Source organism: Thermothelomyces heterothallicus (assembly GCF_042370625.1).
Source record: "Thermothelomyces heterothallicus CBS 202.75 unplaced genomic scaffold P884_scaffold_13, whole genome shotgun sequence".
NCBI lineage: Eukaryota > Fungi > Ascomycota > Sordariomycetes > Sordariales > Chaetomiaceae > Thermothelomyces > Thermothelomyces heterothallicus.
The window spans coordinates 373321-383542 of NW_027192574.1; the positions used below are offsets into that span (position 1 = coordinate 373321).

At 38.5% G+C, this 10222-nt stretch overlaps 1 protein-coding gene across 1 annotated transcript; it reads left to right on the forward strand.

Annotated features, from left to right (window-relative positions):
- Positions 1-8856: 8856 nt before the first annotated feature.
- Positions 8857-9351, forward strand: P884DRAFT_270235 (uncharacterized protein; the record flags this gene model as incomplete). The annotated part of the gene is made up of 1 exon (XM_069442329.1): positions 8857-9351. One exon carries the CDS (start codon positions 8857-8859, stop codon positions 9349-9351), a length of 495 nt encoding a protein of 164 aa, XP_069297038.1.
- Between the last annotated feature and the right edge of the window lie 871 nt (positions 9352-10222).

Here is a 10222-nt window from a genome sequence, read left to right on the forward strand (position 1 = left end):
GCGCCAAGTAAAGTCTTTGCCCCTGACAGAAGGGATGTGGGCGCGATAGCCATCCAGCAAGGTCGAAACCTCATCCTGATCGACTATTAACTCCCAAAGAAGGAAGGTTGTGTTTCAAGGCCAAACTCCATGACAGGCTGATGGAGGTCTGGTTATAGTGGTCAAAATAGTTCAAAAGATCGATGTCCTCTATCAACGTTTGCTAGCCCTGTGGTTCTGTATAAGAAGAAGATAGGCACAAAGAGCCCACCGTTTACAGGCATCTACAGGGCTTACTAATCTAACCTTACATGATAGACGTGTCCACGGACACGTACTATATCAAGTCCCCCGCCTAGAAAAGAAAACATAGTACCTGTACTATAGGCTCTAAATAGCTCCCAATTTGAGCTTTCTTTCTACGTAAATATCCCCGTTACAAATAGTGATATTATGCCACCACTATGGTGTCTTATATGTCGTTCTAGTCTACACTCGTTCTACGTAGGCGTTTTCTAGCCGTGCCCACCTCCGGGCGAGTCTTTGATGCGGCTTTTCTACCTACGCCCGCCTCCGGGCGAGTCTTCGATACGGCTTTTCTAGCCGTACCTGCCTCCGGGCGAGTCTTCGAGGCGGTTAGTTACCCTCCTTGACGAGCCTAGTATTCGTTTACTATCTTACACGCGTAGTATAGCTAGAAGTTAGTTTTCTAGATGTTATATTTGTAGCCAAGTCCTTTCCACTTAATAAGATACTTGTATCTACTATATATAAGCTTATAGTCCTAAATATACTTAACTTTGTATTTGTTATTAGATTCTAGCCTACTATTGGTATAGCTATCTTTAATAGGGCTAGTAAAGGGTATAGTATAGTTATATAGGTTAGTTCTAGGAGGTGTAGGCGATAAATAGGCTATAGATATTACTAGGTATATATCTATATTAGGTAGTAATTGTAAGTAGTATATTAGATAGTTAATATATTTAATGATCTTAAACGGGCCTATATACTATTAGGACAGTTTATATAGTAGTTACCCTAGTAGATAGTAACTGTAGTATAGGTATAAATATACTTGATTACCTAGCTTAAACTCGATATCGTGGTGGCTAGCATTATACCTATGTTTAGCTCGAGCTACTATAAAATCTATTGCTATCTAGGTATCCTAGTGTAGATATTTATATAGGACTAGGATATTTTGTACTATATTTAATGATAGTGTAGTTAGCGCTTCTAATGGTCCTATAGGTTTGAAACCATATAGTAGCTTATATAGTAATATACCGATAGATACGGCATAGGAGCTATTTAAATGCTACTAAAGCTATAGAAGTATAGTAGTCTAATTATCATCTAGTTTCTTGTATATAAAGAAGCGTAGAGCGATTTCTATAGTCTGGTTCTTTTGCTCTATAAGACCGTCTCCCTATAGGTAGTATATAGTTATTATTAATAGCTTTATACCTAGTACCTTCTATATACCTATCTATAGTTTGGAAGTAAATTTATAATCGTAGTTAGATATAACGGCCGTCGGCACTCCCTAGTCAGATAGGAGCAATTGTCGCATTAGTATATAGCCCTAGTTTATAGTAATATAGCTAGAGTGGCCTAGTATAAGGAGCGTTCGTTTAGATAACTTATAGGACATTGTCATCATCAAATCGAATTTATTATACCTATCTAAGTACTATAGCGTTCCGGCTAACGTAACTAATAGTAATATTACTATAAAGTCGATAGCAATTACCTATATTAGTAGCGTATCTAATAGACGGATTGGCTAATAGTTACCTATAGGAAGGTTACGATCTGTAGTATTAACTTGATAAATAGGATAGTATTTTATATAGTCCTTTACTTGCCTAGTTTTTCTATTAATCGTAATACTATACAAGTTATATATTATCTTATTAGTTCTAAAGTAATACTTCTTATAATAGGCTAGGCTAAGGATATATTATATAAGGCTTACTAGTATATATAACACGCGAATGCTATCTAGGCGAATATAGTAGAGGAGCTCGTCGATCAAGACAAACGGTAGCCCGCGGTATAAAAAGATAGTAATACCCTTATCGTCAATAGTTCTATCCGCACGCTTGGTCTTAAGCTCCTTAATGATATAGGCATATTTGGCATTAGTTTTATAACTACTAACGAACTTCGCCTTAAGGTTAGGATCTATCCGTGCCTCGGCAAAGGCGAACTATACGTCATCAAGTATAGCTAATCTATTAGAGCGTTTGGATAGTTTAGGGTCCCCTAGCGCGCTTAATCTGCTTAAGGCGTCTAGTACAAAGTTAAGCCTTCTAGGAAGATAGTAGACTTTGAGGTCATATTATAACAGGTAGATAGATATATTAATTAGGCGGCGGTTAGCACGGTCGGTAGAGCTTATATCTAGGTTAGTTTGTTCTATAATTCCGTGTATAGCGGCGTGGTCAGTTAACACGATAACTAGTATACGTGCCAAATAGACCATCGTATGTAGTTTGCGAATTGCCTATACCAGACAAGCGACTTCTTATTTAGAGGGCCTATATCATATCTTAGCCTTTGTCAATAGGCAGCTTAGGAATATAACTAGTAACACTTGGTTAGCTAGGATAGGTATACCTAGGTGCTAGTCGTATTCGTCGCGAGTATAGAAGACTATAACGCCAAATCCGCGCTCTAAACAGCCGTCTAGTTAAATATATAGCTATTTACTAGGATTAAAGTGGTATAGGATAGTTAGGTTCTCGCGACAGATAGCCTCTTATAGGGCTAAAAAAGACGCCTTTTCTTACTTAGTTAGTTCGAAAGAAGTATAGCTATAATAGCCTATTCGTTTAGTACGGTTATTAACTTCTAAACTACTAGACTTACGCCCTTACGCTAGTAACTTAGTTTTATGTTTTTGTAATGGTTTGGCGATCTTTACGTAGTATAGAATCAAGTGCTATAGGAAACTAGTGGTGCCTAAATATTGTTCTAACGCCTTTAACGTACGTAGGAAGGATAGTTGCTTGAATGCTTCGACACGCTAAGCCGTATTTATAAGGCTAAGACTATCTACACGAAAGCTAAGGAGCTCTATATCTAGGTAGCTAATATAGGATTTGGTAGGCGAAATGGCGATGTTCTTCTTCTCGAATAGGTTAAAGATAGTCCTTAAATGGTATATATAATCCTCGGCTGTATCTAAGAAGATAACGATATCGTCGATAAACGTACAATAGTAGGTAGAAAACAGTCGTAATAGCTAATCTATAAACTATTATACGTACGTAGGCGAATTGTAATAACCTATAAGTGCTATAGTTAGCTACTCTAAACCGTATAGACTAATTAGCATAAACCTGTTACGATGTTAGGGATATATACCAAATTAATAGAAAAACAAAGTAACGTTAATAGCTATTATAAACTTCTTCCTATATAGGGCTATAATAATCTCTAACTATAGTAGTAATAGGTAGTTATTAAGGACAGTAACCTTATTTAAACTATATAGATTAATGATAACGCGACCCTTGGTAATACCCTTAATATTACACTAAATAATAAAGACAGGATAGGCAAAAGGCGTAGCCTCTTTTATAAATCGCATTTTTTCTTATTAGTAGAGGGCGTCGAAGGTTTTGTCTAGGACTTCCCTATCCTTCTAGCTTAACGGGTATACACGGGAGCGTATCTTCTGGTGTTACTAGCCTTCTACCAGTGGCACCTTTATCTATTCGTTCTTTAGTATATCGATTAGACCGTTGTCGTTCTAGAGTTATAGAAATTCGTTAACTAGATTGGCGAAATTCCTGGCTAGGGCCGAGTCGCCTACGTAGATATAGATGCCGTTATTAGTAACGATCTCAGGTAGGGAGCCGGACATCCTTAATCCTAGGGTAGAATACTTCTCTGGTACTTACGGTTTACGTTCCTTACTATTAGCGGCGTCGCCGGCGGCTCCGGGCATTGCTTTTGACGAAATATCTAGCCGTTAGATTCTCTTAGAGTGCTAGGTAAGTTAGAAGACGAAGTCGCTAATAGGTATATTCGAATTCGCGTTTTCAATGTTAGTAAATATTGCTATAGGCGCGAGTCGCTTTAGAGGAATGTAACTACCTTCGAGGATTACTCCTATATAGTTATTTAAATCGAAGGAAATGTTAATAGGGATGACGTTATAATGATTAACGATTATTAACGTAGGGTTAATATCGGTTGCTATAGCTAGTATAGCTATTGTTATAGTGGTAGTTATAACTATTATAACGCTAAAAGCTATCTCCTATAAATAGGCAAAATAGCTACTATCTTCTATTTCTTCGATTTTTCTAATAGGGTACCTCTTTAGGATATAGATCGTTCCTTGTATAGTATTTTTGACAGGTACCACTTTTAGAGTCTTTATATCTACTATAAAGTTATAAATGGCTATATAGGCTAAGTTAAATATAAAGGCGTAATCCGTTAGGAGAGGCTTATATTTAATAGGTACTATTGCCTGTTAATTAGGTAGGAGGGTAATTTCCCTAGTTGTTTTAACCTTCCGTATATAGGGTATAGAGTACATATATATGGAAAAAGGAATATAGAAGTTAAACAATTGCAAATTAACTTCCTTATACTAGTAGTCGATATTAACGTTATAGGAATCTAGGAATTCGTTACCTATTAGGAGATTTAGCGCTAGGGAGTCGATAACCTACGCCAAACGGGTAAACTTAGCTAGGGTAGGAATGCCGTTTTCTATACCTGGTAGATAGATATCGAATGTCATCTATTCGTTAAGGCTTAGTATAGCGTTTCCTATGCCTTTGACTCTACCCTTGCGTCGTTTAATCTAGTGGTTTAATCGTTACAAGAAACTGCGGTTGATAAGGGAGCAACTGGTGCTAGGATCTAGGCAAATCTCTATAACGCTATAGTTAGTTGGTTTATAGTACGCCTAAACGTATAGATAGGTATAACCTAAAGGCAATCTATAGAGGTTAGCTATATGCCCGACTGGTATGTCCTTGACTTGGTATATATCTACTATAGCATTTTCTAGCGATGTTATTGTCAAATCCGTTACCTAGTATACCTTTTCCGACGGTATAGTAGGCTTTTCTATCTTACAAATACTACTAGATTTAATAGGGTAGCGAATACTACTAGCTTTCGCTTTCTAATAGGACTTTAAGTACTAGAAAAGTACGTTCTACGAATCTAGTATAGTATTATAAAACCTATAAGTATAGCGGGCCAAATTAGTAAGATTGGCTTTGTAGTTATAGATGGAAGGAAGAGGGCCTTTTTTATAGCACCATTTGGCATGAAAGCGTACTTCGAATTGGGAATTAAAGGTGTTATAGCACTTATAGTAGGTAAGCTACAAGTCTAAAACGATATATATAATGCTAGTATCGCTATCCAAAGATTCGGATCTAGATTTAGGGACACTAGTAGCCGAATTATCGTCAACTTGATCTGACTTAGAACTATTACTAGCTTCCTCTACAAAGTGCGCGCGGTTACGATAGTCCTTTCGCTAGCGATTATCCTTATAGAACTTGTTGTCTCGATTTCCTTCCTACTACTTATAATTGCCTTAGTCGTAGCGGGTTCCTTCGTAGTAGCGGTCATTTCCGTGGTTACAATTAAACCTATAGTCGCGTATATCGTTCCTAAATGGTCTATTATTTCGGTAGCCAAATTGTCGCTATCGGTTGGCATTTAAGGGCTTGAAAGGACCGCGATTTTCATTCTTATAAGGCTCTGGTTTGCTATCTAGGAAAGGCCTTTTCTATAGGTATAGGTAGCGGTCAAGAGCGGCCGCTAGTACGATAGATCGAGACTACTTAATATACTATATATAGTTTCCAAGAGAGGAGTATTACTAGGGAGGATCTAAATACTATTTGATATAGAGGTCTATTAAGGACTAGACTTAAACTATAACTCCTTACTAGTTATTATTACGTTTATTAAGTATATATATTAAGCGTACCTAATGAAGTATCTTCTATATAAAGAAACTAAGTGCCTATTCGTCCTTCGTAATATCCTTTAAACGTAAGCGACTTTCGTTAAACTTATAGGTAGTAATCATAGCGTCTAGGATAAAGCGTTCTTATAGTCGTTCTACGATAGACTAAAGACCTTGGTTATATAGTTATCTATATATAGCGCCGTTTAATTCGTTAGTCTACTAGATGATTACTAGGCCTCTAAGAAGAGTTTGAAAGTAGGATAGAATCTATATCTTAACGCTTCTATAGGGGTCGCTTTCTAGGAAGGTTTCAATATGGTTAGCGAAGTAGTAGACGTTAGTAAATACTAGGTTCTTTCTGTTATTAATAATGCCTAGGGATCATAGGTTAGGAAAAGAAGGATCAAACTAGCTAATATTATCCCTCTTAATCTTAAAGTCTAAGTAGCTTTATATACTTATAATGGTATCGTATATTAATTTGTATACGCGACGTCCGTTACCATTACTACTATTATTACCAAAGGTTAGCATGCCTTGATAGCGCCTATTATTCCTATCATTAGGGGTATAGTAGCGGTTAGGGGGATTGTCGTTACTATCTTCGTTATCATTAGGGGAATTAGGATCTCTACTACCACTAGCCGCGAAGTATAGTATTCTATACTACTATATACGTTCAGGCCAGCTAAGATTAAACCTATAGCTAATGTTAGTGCCTTTAGGGGGTATAGGAAAAGCTTTACTATTACAGTATATATTTTTTATAAGGTTACTAACTTCCTATACTTCCTCTATAATAATATCAAGTCTAGCTAGGTTAAGGGAAGATCGTTAATAACCAAGCGGTTATATATCCTCCTCTTCTTTATATCTATATATCGTATCAACTATCTCCTTTATCTAGGTTACCACTCTACTAAGAACGTCCCTATACTATATTACATATATTTCTAGTTCCTCGATACGTTTAGCTAGTAGTATTGTCGTTATTAAAACTTCCTTTTCTAGGTAGAGGGTAAGTCGATCTTCGACTTCTACTATATAGGTTACAATTCTACGGTCTATCCTAGTAAGACCCTTTTCTATATTCTTATTAAATATCTTTATAAATTTGCTAAGAAATCCTTTAGTGGTTTTAGTAATATAGTCGGTTTAGGCTTCTAGTTAGGCAAATCGAAAATCTATCTTACTATTTAGCCAAGTAAGTGTTTCTTTGTTAGTGCTAAACTTATTAGGTTTAGCTTACTCTATCTTGTATTCGTTAGCGAATTCTATCGCCAATTCTATCTCTTATATAGGAGCTTCCTTTTCTTAAGGTAGTTAACCGCCAAGGTCAGGCTCTAATGCCTGTAAACTTGTTAGAGGAGGCATTCTATAGCGTCTTTAGAGTACGCTTACTATATAGTTAGAGAGTTCCTTATATAATAGTTATTTGGTAGGGGAGTTTAGAGGATATAGATAACTAGGAGGATCGTCTATAGGAAAAGATCTAGGTATTAATATAAGTTTTGCCTAGCCTGTTTATCGGGGGTAAATGAAGATAGATTTAAGGGGTTAGAAGGAAGAAGAATATCCTGGTTACTAAGTTGCTAGGATAGAAGAAGATAGGTAGATAGGAGGGTAGATAACTATCTTAGTTACCAAGTCGCTAAGAATAGAGGGATAGATAGGGATGACTACCCTGGTTACTTAGTCGCTAGGAACAGGGAGATTTTGTAGTGGTTGCAATAGAATTACTTAGTTCGGTTATCAAGTCGCCGAAACTAAGCTTAACTATCGTAATATTAGTACTAAACTGATCGTCAGAGCGATACGAATCTAGTGTTGATAGTTACTAGATGGTTGGTCGTAGTGCTCGCTACTATTTGATGGAGGTCTGGTTGTAGTGGTCAAAATAGTTTAAAAGATCGATGTCCTCTATTAACGTTTGCTGGCCCTATGGTTCTGTATAAGAAGAAGATAGGTATAAAGAGCCTACCGTTTATAGGTATCTATAAGGCTTACTAATCTAACCTTATATAATGGACGTGTCTACGGACACGTACTATATTATAGGCGTCAATAGAGCCTGATTGCTTCGAGGACGAAAATGCTAAGAAAAGGAGAGAAATAGTATAGCGGAAAAAAATATACAAGAGAAAGAGGAAAAGAAAAGAGAAGAGCGAAGAAAGGAAAATAAACTAAAAGACTGGCTGACGCCAGAGACCGCTTTGCTACTTTAATCTCTTAACCTCTATTTCTTTACCAATCTTACTTTGATATTAAGGACTTGCCTTTTCCATTTATATACTTTGCAAACTAAGTTTTTACATGCTTTCCAATTTCCCCTATTGTTGTTCGTTTCTGACTTCCTTCCCTTCTTGGCCCTCCAGACTGCAAAACAGTACCCTTTGCAAGCGAAGTAGTATTGCATGGTGGTACATATATAGGTACTTAGTAGTGAGGTTATTGATGCGAGGCTTTAACGACTTGGTCTCTGAGATGTGTAGCTATGTCGTAGTACGCTGAAGAGCTTGGGAAGGAGCTTCGCTTCCGTAAACTGGGCGGGTCCTCTAGATCGAATTACCTCAACTGCCATTGTTTGAACCGGTCTGCGGAAATTCGTTCCTATATACTCCGTACCCGCAACGCGTCGCACGACATATCATGCGTTTCCGGGCCTGTCTTGAGGCGTAACGACTCCTAGTGAGAGAATCAAGAAAGCAAAAACTCCCGTGACCACCATCACCCGCTTTGCTCATATTATGGCTCGCGATCATGAGAGCTCTCGGCCACGATAGATCCGTTTTTTCTTGATGCAGGGTAATTAAGGTATTATTAATGGCAAGCCGGTGTGTAATTAATATAGTGTCAAACGAGCCAGCCAGGCGATATCTTCAGGCACGACATTCCCTAGCTATCGACCTTGTAGAATGGCCATGTGCATCTTCAAACAAGTCAAACAGAAATATGGCTGCGGGTATGAAGAGACCATAGGTCCATGCCTCACGGCGGAACTCGCAGCTGGACGAAGATGGAGAGACGATCATGCATCTTTACGGGCTTTCGTGCTCCGGTGTCCCAACCTGATAGTCCAGACGGTCGGGCACCATCCGCACATGTGTCTCAGTCACCACAGCCAATGGGCGCAGCAAGTGCGGCACTCTTGGTCGCAGGCGTGGGAGTCGCTGTCCTTGCATGCGAGGCACGACTGGGGCAAGCTGGGGCATCTCCAGCTCAGGAAGCAGAACCCCGAGTGCGACTTCGACGCCAGGCTCGAGGAGTTCATGGCAGCGACTAATCTTAGCTACCCGCCCGAGAAGGGTGATGCCTATCGGGATCTTCCGCAATGGGCGAATATGACCATCTTCGAAGTGGCGATGGAGATTGGGGCCGCGGATGTTTCGAGGACGTTGAGCCGATCCTAAGCGATAGAGGGACATCAAAGGGGGATGTAGTTGCTGGGAAGAAGAAGAGAAAGGGCGTTACGAGGCTGAAAATGCCCTAGTGACGATAATAAATCTACTCTTCCTTCTTTCTTTCCAGATTGTCTGTGTTGTGTATCCGTATATGTTTGACTTTCTTCCATCAATCTGGAAACCATTCGCAAGGCTAAGCTCTAATTAGAATCAAGAGGACCAAGCCAACCTAAGAGCATACAAAGATACCATAAGAATTGCTAAGCAACATACGCGATCAAAAAGAGCATATTAAAAAAAACTTCGACCTGAAAAGGGCAGGAGTCTAATTAAGCTACAAGGGAATTTAGTAGGGGAGAATGACCCATAGACGGAGTTAAGATATATAGATTAGGAAGGAATATCAAGCTTACCTCGGTAATATTAGTATATTGTTATAGCATATAGCTGTCAGTAGGTCAGATCCGACAGACCTACCAACAGGGATAATAAGCTAGGGGTCATAGACATATATTTAGATAGCATCCCCAAGTGCCTCTAGCACTTAGAAGAATTAACGCATCTTATTACCACTTCTACAGACCTATACCAGTTAGTCTAGGAGTGCTACCTACGGTATAAATACCGCTATAGTATCGTATCTTATAGCTAGTCTAAGCTATAGTCATTTATAGCTATTAAGCTATAGTAAGTGGTACCTACTACCGGTTCGAAACTATAATCTTTGTTACTACTCGCGTTTGAACGCTATAGGAGACTATTTACCTAAGTCAAGCGACTATATCCCTCTGCTCTAAGCAGACGCCTAAACGGTCAAAAACGACAGTAATAATAATATTATCAAGAACCGATAAACGAGTCTAAACTATAGTAAGCGTAC